At 47.5% G+C, this 16,726-nt stretch overlaps 3 protein-coding genes across 4 annotated transcripts; all 3 read right to left on the bottom strand.

Moving 5' to 3' along the window:
* Nucleotides 1-27: 27 nt before the first annotated feature.
* LOC101757465 (putative vacuolar cation/proton exchanger 4) lies at nucleotides 28-3,298 on the bottom strand. The gene is made up of 12 exons (XM_022823469.1): nucleotides 3,239-3,298; nucleotides 2,477-2,692; nucleotides 2,303-2,370; nucleotides 2,185-2,213; nucleotides 1,892-2,088; nucleotides 1,603-1,821; nucleotides 1,377-1,517; nucleotides 1,135-1,251; nucleotides 999-1,052; nucleotides 716-832; nucleotides 434-530; nucleotides 28-224 (listed from the first exon to the last, which is right to left on the bottom strand). The coding sequence occupies exons 1-12, from the start codon at nucleotides 3,296-3,298 to the stop codon at nucleotides 217-219; spliced, it is 1,323 nt and encodes a 440-aa protein (XP_022679204.1). The 3' UTR covers nucleotides 28-216.
* Nucleotides 3,299-3,705: 407 nt separating this feature from the next.
* On the bottom strand, nucleotides 3,706-6,781 carry LOC101758281. 2 transcript variants are annotated; one of them, XM_004951885.3, is made up of 4 exons: nucleotides 6,436-6,781; nucleotides 5,973-6,188; nucleotides 4,809-5,264; nucleotides 3,706-4,702 (listed from the first exon to the last, which is right to left on the bottom strand). In XM_004951885.3, exons 1-4 carry the CDS (start codon nucleotides 6,679-6,681, stop codon nucleotides 3,920-3,922), a joined length of 1,701 nt encoding a protein of 566 aa, XP_004951942.1. In that variant the 5' UTR covers nucleotides 6,682-6,781; the 3' UTR covers nucleotides 3,706-3,919. The 2 variants fall into 2 exon arrangements, with proteins under 2 accessions (XP_004951942.1, XP_004951941.1); XM_004951884.4 differs by having other exon boundaries at nucleotides 4,800-5,264; nucleotides 6,436-6,775.
* Nucleotides 6,782-6,895: 114 nt separating this feature from the next.
* Nucleotides 6,896-8,096, bottom strand: LOC101769801. Its single transcript, XM_004954662.4, has 3 exons — nucleotides 7,673-8,096; nucleotides 7,394-7,438; nucleotides 6,896-7,286 (listed from the first exon to the last, which is right to left on the bottom strand). The coding sequence occupies exons 1-3, from the start codon at nucleotides 8,008-8,010 to the stop codon at nucleotides 7,229-7,231; spliced, it is 441 nt and encodes a 146-aa protein (XP_004954719.1). The 5' UTR covers nucleotides 8,011-8,096; the 3' UTR covers nucleotides 6,896-7,228.
* Nucleotides 8,097-16,726: the final 8,630 nt, after the last annotated feature.

A 16,726-nucleotide genomic window follows, 5' to 3' on the forward strand; every position in this document is an offset into this window, starting at 1 on the left:
CCTGCAGAATAAACTGGTGATTCATGTTGAACTTTTATTTTTCTGCATATCTACAGCAGTGGGTGTGCTTGAAAGACCTCTGAGGGTGAGGAACACCGAGAAGTCAGCCAAAGATACAGAAAACAGCTCTTGTTCTCACTGTCACGTACTCACGTAATCCCATGGTAAAAATCTTGTGAACAATCCATCCAATCATTAAGGTACTAGTTTTGGAGGCTAAACACCTGAAGCAAAAAATTCCGAATATACATTATGCAAAATCATTGCGTTGTTGATCTCGCTCACTTCAGAAATGACTTTTTAATTAGAGAACTATGAAAAGTAAAAAGCTATGAAAAATATAAAGCAGTTGATACCTTCTTTGTTGCACAAAGAACAATTTAGAGAGGTGAGAAACCTTTATCCCAAAAAAAAGAGAGGTGAGAAACCTTACCATCAATATTTGGATCAGCATATACATAAAAACTGGCAGCTACTATCAGATAGCAGAGAATTAGCATCAACCCTTTGAAACAATTCGAGGTGCCATCCTGAAAATATTGACAAAAAAAAACTTGAAACGAGGAAATCTTGCAAGAGTACAACAGTGGGTTCCTAAAATCTCTTCTTTCTTTTCACACGGGCAACAAAACGATTGGGAAAAGACCATGAACATGAGTTTCAAATGTAAAAAAAAAGGTCTGAAAGACTAATAGTGTTTATATTATTTCAGTACCTGCAACAAAAATGCTACGACCAATACGGTTATCAAGAGGCTTGCAGTTTCAAACAGATGGAAATTCAAGTCCATTGGCTGGCCCATCATCCATCCTGTCACTACACTAAATGGTATCTAAAAAAACGAGATAAAAAGGTATCAGTCAGTTTAGCGGGGGAAAGGGTCCCTTGTAAGCAACTCTTGTGGAACTAAGATTAACAGGAGTTGTGAAGCATAGCCAATCTAATTCTGAACAAATTCAGATTAATGATAGTGAGCATCACATAGTTGAACAACCCACCACAAACATGGATATCTGCGTTGAAGACCCAATAGCCACTCCAAGGGAAATGTCCTATAAAAAGACAAACAAGAGTCTTGCAAAGCATACCTAAAGAAAAGTTACTAAAAATGGTTAACGTGCCGCTGATGCTTACTAATTTGTCTTTAATCGCAGACATAACAGCGCTAGCATGTTCTGCGGCATTCCCCACAATTGGAAGCAAAACAGTACTGATGAATGCAATCGGTATTTTCCAAGCCTTGGAAGCCCCCTGCAAACAACTTGCAGCGCTAACCCATAGTTCTCCATGATAAAAGATAAATGTTTGCTAGAAATTATGACAAAAAAGGGAAGTGACCAACAAAAATCATCCATTAGATTACTGAGATATAATACCTCAATAGCATCAACTAAAAAGCCAGAGAAAACTGAGATCCAAGCTGTGAAAATTGCAAGCCAAGCAATGGCTTCCCATTTCGAAATTTCAGGATATGCATATTCGTAGTCATCATCCCCTTGATCTCGACCTCCTCCCTGGTAAAATGCAGAGAAGTACCTCAGAAACTTGCAAAGGGATAAATAAATAAATGAATAAATAATGAGTCGAAGAGAATGAGCTCATAATGCTTGCCTCACAAGCTTCATCTCGACGGCGACTGTTCGACAACTCGAAGTAAACGAAAGCAGCATAAGCAACGAGCATTATGCAGCTGCTGAACCTTGATAATGCCAGCGCTGACTGGCCCAGGTTAACTTCAGTGTGAGTATAGTACAGCATAGCAGGAGACACCAACCCCATCACCGCCATCAAGAGCAGCCCGGAGTTCAGCACAGCATCTTCCTGTCAACAATACAGGATCAGCGCACTCCATCTATATCAAGCAATCCTGCAGACTGATAAGGATGAGCACCTTTCTGAAAGCTTGCTCAGTTTTGCCACAGGCAAGTCCGCCACCGAAGAATGCACAACCGAGAACCAGGAGCGTGTTCGACAGGATTGATCCGAGCAGAGACTGCTGAACCACCCGTAGCTTTCCACTCCGTAGCGCATGGATCGATATGACCAGCTCGGTTGCATTACCAAATGTAGCATTCAGAAGGCCTCCAGCTGCGCATGAAATGTGGAGAAAGTTCAGGTAAAGTGCAGCTGTATGCATTGCAATTCAGTTCAGAATGCTTCAGAAGAAGAGCAACTGAGTGAGACCTGTTCGGCCAGTGAAGAGTCCTAACTGCCTGTGTGAAGAAGTAAATAGTAAAACATTTTGTGCAAGTAGATCGCCAAAAGACACCAAGTATGAGGGAATATTATGAGAAGTAGTTACTCAGTAGCAAAACCCAATCGCTCTGCCAAAGGAATGATACCCAACAGGCTCATAGGAAACACCCAGCCCTTCAGAAAACAGAGTAACAACATCAATGAAAGACCACAAGCATGCTAATGTAGTAGTAGTAGTAGAAGAAGTTCTATAAATGGATGAATGGTCTATGGAAATGACCTGATTTTGGCTGATATAGTCGATCAGTATTGCCAAGAATCCACATGGTATAAGAAAATTGAGCTTGGATTTGAACAGCACAATCTTCATGCTACTGAAAACGCCCCAATCTGCAGAGCCTACACCCCTTTGGGAACTTGCTCCAATATTGTGGGGCGGTGATTGTGGTGCAACATGATTGTCATCCTGGAACCCATCTGCTCCATCTACAGGAGCCTGTTCTATAGGAAAACCAGAGGAGATAAATCCAGTGAATAAGTATGGAGATATACCAAGAAAAAATCATGGAGTTATGCAAACGGAAATCCATGTTGAATGCGCGAGATGACACCAATAACGACTATGATTAGTTACTTGAACTGGTCCACCTGCATACTAGTAGCAACAAGAAAGTATGACACCAAAGTTTTACAGATTGATTCTGAAGTACAAATTCCTTCGGAGAACTTGATGAAATTTCACGAGTCAATTGTTGATGATGGAGTATGCCCAATGGTTTAAAATAAAGAGAGAAACAAATTGTTTCGCGATGATCCTAAGGATGAAAAATATTGAGACACGAACGGAATTCATAGTTAACGTGCATGATCCCCAATATTATTTAAGGAAATTCAACCATACAAAAATTTCATGATTGACATGGAAATCTCTCGATTGCTTCTCTCTCAAGCACGCAGTGACGATGCAAGCAAGAGGGCCGACACTAAAATGGTGAAGTGATTGCAATAACAAAATTTACACAGGGATGCACATGAATAGAACCTGATGGGAGTTCTGACGCCCATGCAATAGCCTCCGGTAGTCGGCGCCGTCCGTCGCCATCTCCTGATCCAAAGATTGAAACCCAATCAGAATGAGAATTACCATGAATAACATGATCTCTTTATTAGAACAGAATGGCTACCTCCCCTTGATGAAATGCAAGTCTGGAATCTAAGCGGAATTAAGGCACGGTATCACGAGACGAAGAATGAAAGGACGAGAGAGGCCAGGTCCATGGCTAGGTTAGAGATGTACATGGCATTTCATCTACTCAGGAGAGAGAGAGAGAGAGAGAGAGAGAGAGAGAGAGAGAGAGAGAGATGGTAGTTTTAACGGTGCCCCGCATGGCCGCATGATCCCGCGAAATTGTCGCCTATTTGTAACAACTGGCTTTGCAATGTGATCCCTCGTATTATACACATACAAAATTACTGAAACAGCACGGCATGGTGCCCAGGACACACTGATTTTATGATATTGGCAAAGTTTTTTTTACCATATCCAAAAAAAATATTGAATCAAGAGTGCAAGAAGTATTGACAACATGCAAACAGAAATATTGATTGCCCTTACAAAAACAGCCGTTGGTATTTCAGAGTCGTCAAAACACAACAGCTATGGTCATGACTTTGACAGTATTGAAATATTGATCAACGCGTTACAGCCCAGAAAACAAAAGCTTCATAGCTTTTTCAATGGTTTTCCCTTCCGGGCATTGGATTTGGATCCACTGCTCTCGTTGCTCTTCTTCGAGAACCCAGTTATAGCTTTCTTTGCCTTTGACCATTGCTTTTGTGACTCTGCATTTCTCATGAAAGGGCAGACTTCACCGATGGTGATCTTTGGGACCACCCGCACCTTCTGCGGCTTATTAATATCCTTACACTTACCACCAGTTGACCCATCTGTAGTGCCAGAAGACAGCATTTCCACAGAACTCGGCAACTTCAGCTCAGATGGGAGCTGCATGGTAGCTTCCAAGACTTCTGAAGATCTCGCATTTTCAATGACATTTGGAAGTACTGATGGCGTTGGATGGGTGTTCGGCAGCACCTGTGATATACTGAAAGGTGTGCTTCCCATGCCCCCTACAAGATCTCTCCAAGCTGATTTCTGAGTCCACATCGAGCCCTTTTTAGGTTCATTCGCAGCCACATTTTGTGCACTTTCATTTTTGGTCGAACTTGTCTGAGCCTCGACACCTTGAAGATCTGCAGAGCTTTCATCTCTTGGGAGTGTTGAAGACAACGCATATGTTCCTTTTCCTGTAAAACCTGGAGACTTCAGTTGGCTTTTGCTGTCTTCTGCTTTAACAGTTAAAGGCTTGCCTGTAGTTCTTGTGTCTAAGATAACTGAAATAGGTTCTTGTTTCCCTTTTCCAGGCTCAGACGAAGCCTCATTTCTCTGCCTCTTCTTTGGCAGGGAAGCCTCCTCAATATTTGGACACTTTCTTAACTGTGGGTCCTGCACATAAATAAAGTTATTCTAACTATGTTTATGCATATAATTGCACGTAAATTTGTAAAGGGGTTGCTCAAATAAGTACTTGCAATGTGCATACATTTTTCACCTCCTGCTTTTTCATGTTTGCTTGCCCTGCTGGTTTATTGGACTTGCGGGGAGCAATATTGATCACAAGGTCATCATCCAAATCTTCGTCTGAAGACTCTTCAACTTCTTCCACTTGCATATCTTCCTCTGGAGCCTCATCAGTTTCTTCAATTTGCATGTTATTCACAGCATCAGAGGGTTCAATGGTATCAGTATGAACATCACATCTCTTCATTTCTGATGAATCAAAATGCTCATTTTCCTTCTCGAAAAGCTTGTTCATCACAGAATTCATAATGTTCCGTTCCTTTTCATACACAACAGCATTAAGAACTGCAGCGTACTCATTATTAGCTGCTTCAGGAGGTCCACAGTGCTCCTCACAGTCACAGAAATGAATCGGATAAGAAGGAACTTCAATATGTCGGAAACTGTACTTGTGCTTTCCTGTGCCTTTAAAAGGCAAGGCTTTTACCTGTACATTGATTGAGGAGAACACATGCCTGTAAGTTATTGGCATATTGGACGTTGCTCTATATATTGCACAGAACAATACAATCAGCACATGTGTTTATGTTTTAGGTATCTTAATGCTCTCTTACAATTTTGTTACATTACTGGTCCAAAGATTTCAATAAGATACTTCCCTACCTACAGCACTACAGACCATATCCTGAGTTATGAGTTATGACAACATAGATTCTCACATATTTGGAAAAGGAAAACAACACTGTTGGAGAACCAGTTCCACCCTATAAAATTATATGCATACCATAATGTTTTTGACAACACTGTTTATGTTTTTCACTTATAGGAAGACCATACGACTAGAAGCCACTACTCAAAGAATTAACATAATATAGAAAAGCTTATTATAACCAGACTGTACTGGCAAAGCTCCTACACTCGTCTTATTTATTCTCGAATTGGCTTACTGATAAGAAAACTATTCACTACCGAATGAAAGACAATCTAGAATTTACCCAGAAAGTATAAATGAGCAATACAAAGATCAATATTGAGGAGAGGTATACGAACTAATAGTCTAATACTTGGACCTATGTTAAGAACTGGCTAAATAACTGTACGGCTCATAAAGCTTCGAATGTATTTGAAGAGCTTGTGAAAAAATTAGTCAGACGTAAGTTCCAAAACCTGTACTACAGTACAAGCAAATGCTCACCTTCCTCAGTTTTGGGAAGTAAAGGTTAATCTTAGAGCCATCCAAAGCAGCCTTATCCAGCTTCGGCCTGTCCTGCTTCTCCACATTATCTTTCACCGCAGCTTCCTGTGCTGCTGCAGCTGCTTCCTGCTCCCATTCTCGCTTCAGGCGAGTAAGGTAGTGCTCTTTGGCCTTCTCCAGCCTAAGCTTCCCTCCTTTCCATTTACACCCATTGTACTGCACACAGAACATCATGAGCTCAGACAATCTCAGGGCAAAAGGGCTACGACAAACCGGACACGGAAATTTCTGATTAACAATTCTTTGCTGGGTTCATTAGACGCACGAATTAAAAAAAACTGCATTAATCTCCAGTTCTCCACTCCAGATAGAGTAAGATGAACAGACAGAAGCTACAGAATCTAGTGCTGCTAACTGAGAGCATTATAAAGTGGTATAAAGACGAGAAGGGGCTAATGAGTACAGTGGAGAAGAGCTTGGCGAGGGCCTTGTCGGAGGGGCAGTGGAAGTCGACGTAGGCGAAGCTGCGGCCGTTGGTGCGCACGAACTCGACGCCGGCGACGCGCCCGGCCGAGGCGAACACGGCCTCCAGGTCGGCCGCGCCCACGCTCTCCGCCAGCCCGCCCACGAAGATACGCAGCAGAGCGCCCGTGCCGCTGCCTTCTACTGCTCCCCCCTCCCCGCCTGTCGACGCCGCCGCCACCGCCATGAGAAGGGGCCCTTGCTAGCGGTGGTGGCTGGAGAAGCGAGAACGCGGGAGGAGACGGCGGCGGAGCCCCTAGTGGAGGAGGGTGGAAGGGACACGACACGAGGCTGTAAGATTCGTGCGGAGGCCTTTCACGTGGGCCGGCTTTGAGGGAGATGTTGGTATGGGCGGACCTATTGGGAATTTGGGCCTAATTAGTAATGGGCTTAAAAGGCCGTTTTTCTCAAACTGGACCAAGAAATGACACTATGCTTTAATTCTTTTTGATCAAATCCAAACCAAAATTCGCTTATGCTAGCTGTTACAGAGAGCACGCAAGTGCAAATCAGTGAGTTGAGCTGTACAGTAGTAGCTAAGCTATCTTTTTGGTTCTTCCATCTAGCTTCTAGCAAAAAGAACTCTGTCTCGCATGGCACGTCCACCCTTGAAATGCTGTGAGGAGTGAGCAATCGGGGAGCACGAACCGGCCGGGTGGCCAGAGCCTCCATTGCCGGCCTAACTCGGGGCACGCCATGGAATGTAAGAGCTTGTCTTGTTGTATCCGTCGATCTCACTGGTCTTCTTCGCCGTCCTTGAGCAGATTGCAGATGTCTGAACACTCCACCAGGCTGCAAAGGCAACACGTGCATGAAAGAGTAGATCAGTTCATGCCAATTCAGAGGCAGAAAAAAATTCTAATCAGAAGAATATGAAGATTGTGCTGATCTCTGCTTACCAGTATTGCCGGCTGCGGAAAGTGTCCTTGAACACCACCAGAGGCCTGCAGGCACGCGTCCATCCATCATAAACGTCAACAAGAAACAAGAGATTAGTTGCAGTTTCGCATTCAGTCCGGTGTTGTTTATCTGAAAAATTCAGTTGATTTGGAGGCCAGCAACGATCTTGGACGCGATCGAGCAAGAGTGCAATACGATCGATCGAATCGATGGATGGAAGAGCACGCACGGTATCGGTAGTCAAAAAAATTGAGCAGCGAGGAGGGATGGAGAGTTACCTCCGGATGTTGAAGGGCCCGGCGACGCCCGGCGCGCCGTATCCGCCGAGGACGCAGGTGCTGACGCACTTGGAGGTGCAGCGCGCCGCCCGGTCCGACTTGGGGTGCCGGATCCTGTTGGTCTCCCCCTGCCGCCCGCCCTCCTCGCCGGACAGCGTCGGCGGGAGGTTGCACAGCGGTTCCGACCCCGGCGCCGGCGGCGCGGGCGCCGAGACCGCGAGCGCCGCCGCCAGCGCCACCACCGCCGGCGCCTGCAGCAGCCTCACGACGCCGGCGCCGAGCTTGCGTCCGCCCCTGATGGCCGCCGGCACCCCGCCGGGCTTGGTTGGCGACCGCATCGTGCTCTAGTCATGCGCGGCCCGCACCTCCTGCGTAGCTCTGTTTCAAGGAAGAACCGAGGGCAGAGCGAGGCCACCAGAATCCGGGATGGCGCCAAAGCGGCTCTGGCGTGGCGCGAGAGGAGGGCCTCAAATTCGCGGAGCTGACGTGGCCTCTGCGCAGCCAACACTGGTTGCTTTGCTTGCTTCTCCATCTGATGACGTCAGCAGCATCCATCATTCGACTCCGAACGAAGCAACCGCAGCATGAAGGTGCGCGATGGCAGCAGGCGTACCAGAGGGTAGTGCGCTAGTGGTACAGGTTCCATGAGTCGATGTCAGCTCTCGGTGCTACTACACAAGTGGTGGCTGTAGTGCTATTTGCAATGCCTGCATCTGCATGGATTGCATTGGACGGCAGTGGCACGCGCCACCCCTGACGGGAAAAAAATTCTATGCAGGAGTCCTGCAAACCTGGCACCGTGCGTCCGATAATCGACGCGTGGCGCTTCTGGAATCGGACGGGAGAATGTGAGAGGAGGCGGTGCTTGGCTCATGCAAAAGTCAGGACGGCAAAGTCAGGCGGTGCTTGGCTCGCGATGGGGAGGCCCCGACGTGTACCATGTGCAACCTCTGCCGCGTGGGGACCACCTCTGATGCCGCCCGCGTACTCCTCGCCGCCGCCGTCACCTACAGCACCCTCGTCGCTGGGTGCTCATGGTAGGAGCACGTCGTCGCTGCGCGCCGGCACATGGTTTTGCTGCTTAAGGTTGTGAACCATCATTTTGCAAATAAACGCCTCCAGCTCCTCCTACAATGGTAGCTGCCTTTTGTCCTCCTCTTGCATCGCGTCAGCGTTGTCCTGGGCGATAGGAGCGGTGCTGCCGGGTCGCAGGGCGAAGAACATGACCCCCAGATGGCCAGATAGACACAGCTGAAGAGACGCTGGCTCGTCTAGGCCTCTTCCTCCGGCGCGAGGCGTAGACGCTGGATTTCCTAGGCGTCCACGCGTCGGCCATCAGGCGTCGTCCTGCACGGCGCGGCATTTGCAGGACTCCCCCCTGACCCACCGTGATTCAGCTCGTACACAACAAATCGAAGCCATCTGATCAATGATCCATCCCCACTGGCCTGGCTTGGCTGCTGGTGGGGGCGATATGGCCCAAGAAACCGGTCGGCCATTAATCCCAACAGTCACTAGTGGTCCTGTGCAGCTTCACCGACGCGGCGACGATCGACGGCGCAGACTGCACTGCACGCGGGGCCCATTGCATGCATTGCATCCCGTGGTAGGCAGCACCGGTTGTTCTGACACTGTCCTCCTTGACGGTGCGGGGCTGCGAACGTACTGTATAGCGCGTGCGTGCATGGCGCATGCATGTGATCGGTGACGGCTGTCGGCCGGTGGCTTGCATCGGTTTTGGGAAGCAGCGTTCTCTCCACGGTACGGCTCTCTCTCTCTGGTGGTCTCTGCCTGTGACTGCTGCCATGCATCGCATGGTGCGTCGTCGGCGAACGCCGTGAGCGCCTGCGTGCGCGCATGCATGCATTCCGTGGCGACCGGTTCACTCGTGGTTGGGTTTGGTTGCATGCACTTATTATGCAGTTGCATGCACTTATAATGCATGCATAGATGATCCTGGACCGTGGGTTCAACCAATTTACTTGTATCATATGGTTCACTTCTATTAGTAGAATAAAGTATTAAGTGGGATGGCTTCATCATAGATAAATGGTACAATTCACCAACCAAACAAAATGATAATTATTATTTGAATAATCCCATACATGAACCAAATGATACAAACAACTAAACATACCTGATGATGCTACACCTGACACTGCCAGCAGCATGCAATTATTTCCCACTACGTCCACATGCCTATCCCCATAGGTACGGTCTTCGTTGATCAGGGCGAGCACGGTAACCGGCGCTCCGGCAGACGAAGAGCGGAACGAGGAAGAACATCCCTCCGGTGTTCAGGAAAGAATGCAATTCTAGATTTTAAAAGTCATCCATGAAAGAAAACTCTACCATTCTAGTAGCCTGGGAACCAACCGATGCATGAACTTTTTAGTCTCCAGTAACTTCTTGCAGTGACTTGATGCTGAGAGCATATCTTCTATTTAAATACTGTACATTTGGTCGCTGTTTGGAGCAATATGTAACTGGTCATTTGCACACACACATGTTTGGACAACAAACTAGTAAGAGTACATATATCTTTTCACATATTTATCGATCTGTGCGAACATCTTTTTACATGTTTATTGATTTGAAGGATGCTAGAATCGCATCCTTTGGAAGCACGATTGGCCTCATCTCGACCACGATCAGCGACAGCGCGCGTGAGCCAGCAGCGGTCGTGGATTGTGAAAACTAACGGCTGTGTGGATCCTTTGATCATGGTGGCCTCGCTAAAACCCTTCACTGCACATAAAACCAAAGCTGGTAAAAAGATGAAGTAAAATTGCGATATGGCTTGGTGGACTGTAAAATTGAGGGCGGCAAATTAAAATTAAAAGCCGTTTGGACGGCTGGCATGCCGGATTTTCTTACTGCTACGCGAGTATGATGACACATGTGGAGAGCCACATATCACTAGTTCCTTTATTTTTTTTTCTTTCGCACATGGTCGATATGGATCTTGGTTAATCCGTGGGTTCAATTGCAAGGGACCAACATAAACGGATTACAGATGGATGGGCCTGGCCCGAAGACAGCCAGCCCGACCGTTACACTATACGCATGTTCGAGACTTGCGTAGCGCTTGGTTGGTAGCGTAGCATGTTGGTGTGCGTGGCAACGTAACGTGTGTTGGATGGAACATTCGCATATGGCGCGCACGTTGCTGTATACAGTGTGTAGTGTATTGGCAGTCCGGTACCAATGGGCAATAGCACGCTGGAATGAATGAATGTACTCGCGTACCTGTCATCAAGAAAAGTTTTCTCTCTTTCTTTTTTTCTTCCCTCTGCTCTTTTTATGTCCCGACGTTTTCTTGTTCTTATACTTCTTTTTTTTAAAAGAAAGAAAGAAGGGCACCGGCGCACCGCCACCTTGCATGGTCAGGGTTGGGAATCTCGCGGAGCCAGCAAAGGCACATGCAAATTTCACTGTGCCAGTCAGTGGTCTACTCGATCCCCTCCCAGCTGGGAGGACGAGGACGAGGACGAGGACGAGCTGGTGGCACAGACAAAACGCAGGTCCTGCAGGTTCAGGGCGCTGTGGGGTGGCGAGGACGGCGCAGGCGAAGCTGGAAAGTGAGCGGCCGTGATCTCGCTTGCAGAAAGCGGCCGAGCAGGCAAGGAACGACGAAGCGTCCGTGACACGCTAGTACGCGCGCACGACAGCATCGAACTGAACTGAGCTCACGAACGAGCAGGACGACGATCAGATGGAGAGAAAGTGCGTGGGGGGGTAATTTTGCTCCGGGACATCTTTCAATGCTGATTTTAGCTACCGGACACTCCTCAATTGTTACTACTTGCTGATACACATCGAACTCAATAAAATATTAATTTCTATATGAGTGGAGAGAGTAATGCGATGAATGGACTAAAATGCCCATCAATTTTCCTTTTTTTTATGAGGATAGTTCAAGTTTTCTTTTTTTTTTCAATCTTGATGTGACCGTACGTTCTTGGCCGAGGCGAACGCCTTGTGCGGGCGAATTATATGGTCAGGCTCCAGGAGAAGGCTGCTGAAACGGAGCGTGAGGCGCAGCGCGCCACCGAGTTGGATGACCGGCTCGCGTGCCTCCGCCGCTCCGCGCTTGGGCTTCACGACGCGCCAGTGCGAGACCTGCAGCGCGCGCACAGAAATTCATTATTATAATAACTATAGTGTCCAGCAGCAAATATCCAAAATTGAATGGTGTCTAACAGCGAAGGCAAATTTGAAGAGTGTCCACCAGCAAAAGCTAACATTGAGTAGTGTCCCCTAGCAAAATTACCCCAGGTGCGTGCGTGCTTTGGCGACGGCCTTTTTACCCGTCCGCTGGTCCGTGAGCTGTACGTACGTGTGAGAAAGTACAGTGCCGTGGTGAGACCTGGTAGCACCGTAGAAGGGACGCGTCTTCTTCCCTTTACGCGCTGGCCGTCGCCGCCCAGCTGAGCTTAACCTCCGGTCCTCCTCGCCGGCTACCTACGCGCACGCCAGATCCGCCGGCCGGACCACCGCCGCCGTATCCTCCGCGCGTCCACTGTATCCGTCCAACATGCATGCTGTCTTGGCTACCCCGATCCGTATTCAATGGGCCGAAAATGCAGCGGAGGCCCGGCAAAGCTGACGTACGTACTCTACCTACTTGCGCGTGCAGACTGCAGCGTGCTCATCCCGTCATCCGATCCACCCTGCTGCAGGACTACTACTGTCCGGCGTAAATTCCGTTTAGCCTCCAGTTATGTAATCGATTTTATAAATAGTCTACGTTTAATAGACTCTAATTAGTATCTAAACATTAGATGTGACGGGTGTTTAAATTTAAGTCAGTGAACCAAACCAGGTCTTAGTTCAGTGTTGAGATTCATGATTACATTAGATGGATGAGGATGATCGAGAGGACTTTATGGGATCGCCATGGACTTTAAAGTGCAATGTGTATAGAGCTCTTATTTGAAAGTGTATGTTAGGCTTCATCGTCAAGATGCATTATCTACCTCCGTCTTGGCATGCGTAAATTGTATTCTTTCATGTTTTTCCAAAAGAAGCGATTGGCTTGTTTGATAGTCGGTGTACAGCAGTATACTTGGTTTGCATTCCCTTCCTTTCCAACATCCATATCATCTAGTCTGATAGTCGGTGTACTCATAATAATACGCGCTCCCTTCCTTTCCAGCATTCAAATTTGAATAATTGTAGTGACACGCACTTCCTTTTCAATGTTCAAATTCATTTTGGGTGTAGCAAGAATAGCGCTAGCAGTGATGAGTTTAGTATATCTATAATACATTATCAAATGGGGGTGAACATAGCCCAAAAGTTGAGTAACGGCAATAGCTAGATTCAACCCAACATTTCGTAAAGACATCGGTATAGAGGCACGCGAAGATGATACCTGCTAGTAAAATTGGATAGCGTTTAGATAGTTCATGATGATAAATATGGGTATTTAACATGTTTTAAATCTCCCACTACAGTTGCCGCTATAGCCTGTAGAATACTTTTATTTGTGCTCATGTATAATTTCCCGTTATAGCCCCATTTAGCTCCGATATTAGCTGTTTTGAAGTTCACCCGCTAAACCCTTTAGCTCGCTATTCAAAATACCAGTATCTAGAAAAACATAATTGTTAAAACCTTAGCTTAATCTATGTAGTACACTAGTACGTGAAACCTTAGCCTTTTCTATTATTGTAGTCACGTAGCTGGATAATTTAGAAACATACATACATACATACATACATACATACATACATATATATATGTGTGTGTGTGTATTGTAGTACTTTGGGATAATTTCTTAGTGATATATTGAGGTAATAATAAGAAGAAACCTGTATAATGTAGATGTAAATTTAGATGTTTACCTTTTTTTCATAAATTTAGGTGGCTAATTTTTTATTTAGAAAACGGGACAGCAGATCAATAGCTAATATTACTAGTGATGGTTAGAATTGGAATCTACAGAATTAGTTGCAGGTTTGAATTTATCTTTCTAGTCCGTTTAATGAGGGTTAATATAAAATATTGAGTCTCGTCAATTAGTTTTTGTAAAACAAGATCCTACCGTTGGTAGAGGGTATCAAACGGCCGATCGAGCGTTGAATGAGGATGGAAGGTTTGTCAGAGCCGGGTGAGCACGAGAACCGTTCTTTATTTGGTTCAAACGGCTGAACGGGCCCACGTGGCAGTCTGATTAAAAAAACAAGAACAGAGAGTTAAACCGCAAAACGACAAACACACCATGACGGGTCTCAGTGAAGTGTGTCACCTCTCAATTCAGTGGAGCAGTTTATTACTGACGGCGTAATTTACTGGTGCATCTGTCTCTGCATCAAATCACGGCGCTGCCCGCGGCGCATGTGTGTAGTAGCGCTGCCCGCGGCTCCAATGGTTGAGTCAACCAGGTAGCTCGAAGATATCCACGTCAACAAGAGATAACAATAAAAGTCGATTTCCCCAACAGCTAGAACTCTTAGCACACATGTCCAGATGTGGGTCCCACCTGGGAAGTAAATTGTTTTCCCCTCGGCTCTTCTTCTTCGTCCTCAGTCCTCACCGCCATCCCCTTCTCGGCGTTCCAGCGAGACGTCCGTGGAGGCGCCGCGGCCGCCGGCGTGCCAACGTCCGCTGTGCCGGCCACCCGCCGCCGTGCTCGCGCTCGCCGCCGACACACACCGCGCCGCATCGCTGTGGCCTCAGGCCTGCGCGCCACCGGGCAGCGCCATGGCCTCGCCTGCGTCGACCGCCTTGTACCGCCGCTGCCTCCTGGCCCGCGTGCGCCTTCCCGTCGCTGCGCAGCAGCTTCGGTGTCGGCCGCTGGGTAGCGCCGCCTCCTCGCGTCGCGCGGACTCGCGTGCCGCCGCCTCGCCCGCATGCCTTCCCGTCGCTGCGCAGCAGCTCCGCCGCCAGCAGCGCAGCGGACTCGTCCGCGGTGGCCTGCGCGCCGTTGCACGGCTTCCGTTGCGCTACCGTGGGCACTCCGCTGGCCGGTAGCGGGAAGGCCGTCGTCCACTCGTCCTTCTTCTCACCGGGCGCAAGGGAGAAAGAGAGAAAGCAGTGCGTCCCATGTATGCCTCGAGTCGCGCGATTAAGTCTATCTCTTGTTCGCACGCTAGCGTTGAGTTTTTCTTACATTCTCTTTCGTCCACGGCAGCAGAAATCCAAGTATCCAACGTTGGAAGAAATCTAAGTATCCAACGTTGGAAGAAATCTAAGTATCCAACGTCGGAAGAGGCTAAGGGCCTGTTTGATACAAATTTCTAAAAAAGTTTAGTCCTAAATTTAAATTTAGGAGAGAGATGTTTGGATGGAATCCTAATCTTTAGGATGTTAGAGGGAAAATGACTTTTTTACCCCCAATTACTCCTCTAAATGCCCTGCACTGTTCACGTCATTAAATGCTCGGGGAGGGCAACAGGGGTAAAGGGGGGTTTGGGGACCACTTTTAGGAGAAAAATGACCTATTATGCCTTGGCCCTCCTAATGAAAATAACCCTCCTAAAATTTAAAATTTATGAGTGCACTTTTAGGATCCATGTTTGGATGCACAAGTCCTAAAAGTATCCTAAAAGTGGAGTTCTAATCCTTAGGAGTGTGTATCCAAACAAGTCCTAACGTTGGTTGGTTCAGTCCGACGGTCCCGTCGATTCAATTCAAAGTTTCAAACCTCGTGGCTAGGCGCCTACACCCTCCGTCGAAAAAAATATAACTCTCGTTTCCCGATAAGTTAACTAATTTTAAATTTACTCAAATTTATATTAAATAATACAATATTTATAGTATAAAATAAATATTAATAGATTAATTATGTAATATATTTTCATACTAAACCTATTGTGAGATGATGGATTTGATCAAACTTAAAACTGTTTAACGAAACGAGAGTTGCATATTTTTTTTACGGAGGGAGTAAGATAGGCGAGCGCTTAGGACAAGTAGAGCGGTACGGAGCACATCGCGCAAAAAGCCACAGAAGACAGAATAGTTTGATTAGATTAGTGCCAGCCGGCGATTATCGTAGGCTGATGAGCACGTTACGCTAGATCTGGCATGATCCCATGCATACATTAAGTACATTACATGCTGTACTTTTTATTATGGTTCGCAGTGAACCAGTGACTGTCTGAACTTACTATACAAGTAGATTTATTTGGAAAAAAAACTACTCGCATACAAGTAGAGCTTTATTTGGAAAAAAAAAAACTACTCGTATACAAGTAGGCCTCGTGCGGGCCCCACCTAGCAGCAACTGTAGTCTGCGGGCAGAGGACCAAAAGTCCAATGGCCAGGTCGGCTAGCTTGTCCCCGGTCAGTGTTAAACTAGTCTCAAGCACCTTGCTTCGGCTCTGAAAGACTGAAACACGATGCAAGTCGTGTGCTCGCCGCCGTTTTGCGCGTCCCGAGCATGATCCGCGCGCAACCGGTCCTAATCCTCATCGGCTTTTGAATTCGAACTCGATGCCATCGGTTGTCGTCTCCTCGGGGATGCGTAAACGAGAGCGAAAAACTACCGAGGGGCACGCGAACGCAGCATGCCTCATGCCCCGTCACGAACACGTCCACCTCCATGGCTCCATCCCCACGCATATGGTCCAGCCCAGAGCTCGCTCGCAAGCAGAGAGGAAACAAAGCCGAAAGCTAGTAAAGCTAAACCAAACTCCCTCCAGTCCAAGACGAAACGCCAGCCAGCCAAGCCAAAGCATCCCCGAAGCCGCCACCGCCAACCAGACCGACTCCCCCACGTTCGAAACGCCGCCCGGCGCCCGCTACGCGCCGCGCCGCCCCGCCCGTCAACCAAACCAAACCCAGCCGCGCCGTCGCGTCCTCCGTGACGCCGGAAAGAGACTGCCAATGCGCCACACACGCACAGGCACAGCCTGCTCGGAGTAGTAATCCATCCAGCGAGACGACGCGCTGAGGTGTGTGCTGGGCAGCTGGCTGGCTGGCGGCCCCCCATGTGAGCCCCTCTCCCCCATGGCCCCATCGCTGCCCGCTTCTTCAGGGCCTGTTTTCTTCCACTTGCTAAACTTTAGCACCCGTCACATCGAATGTTTAGATACTAATTAGGAG

This window comes from Setaria italica, chromosome I (genome assembly GCF_000263155.2).
Source record: "Setaria italica strain Yugu1 chromosome I, Setaria_italica_v2.0, whole genome shotgun sequence".
NCBI lineage: Eukaryota > Viridiplantae > Streptophyta > Magnoliopsida > Poales > Poaceae > Setaria > Setaria italica.

Bases quoted from the DNA above. Each gene is read 5' to 3' on its own strand.
- LOC101757465 (XM_022823469.1), bottom strand. From the start codon at position 3,298: ATGGCGACGGACGGCGCCGACTACCGGAGGCTATTGCATGGGCGTCAG. The intron at 2,089-2,184 runs GTCTCACTCAGT...TTTCATGCGCAG, and splicing joins ACTCTTCACTGGCCGAACAG to CTGGAGGCCTTCTGAATGCT. The intron at 1,053-1,134 runs GTAAGCATCAGC...GTCTTTTTATAG, and splicing joins CTGCGATTAAAGACAAATTA to GACATTTCCCTTGGAGTGGC.
- LOC101758281 (XM_004951884.4), bottom strand. From the start codon at position 6,681: ATGGCGGTGGCGGCGGCGTCGACAGGCGGGGAGGGGGGAGCAGTAGAA. The intron at 6,189-6,435 runs GTACTCATTAGC...TTCTGTGTGCAG, and splicing joins TCGCCAAGCTCTTCTCCACT to TACAATGGGTGTAAATGGAA. The intron at 4,703-4,799 runs GTATGCACATTG...ATTTATGTGCAG, and splicing joins AAAAGCAGGAGGTGAAAAAT to GACCCACAGTTAAGAAAGTG.
- LOC101769801 (XM_004954662.4), bottom strand. From the start codon at position 8,010: ATGCGGTCGCCAACCAAGCCCGGCGGGGTGCCGGCGGCCATCAGGGGC. The intron at 7,439-7,672 runs GTAACTCTCCAT...GCGTGCCTGCAG, and splicing joins GGGCCCTTCAACATCCGGAG to GCCTCTGGTGGTGTTCAAGG. The intron at 7,287-7,393 runs GTAAGCAGAGAT...TTGCCTTTGCAG, and splicing joins TTCCGCAGCCGGCAATACTG to CCTGGTGGAGTGTTCAGACA.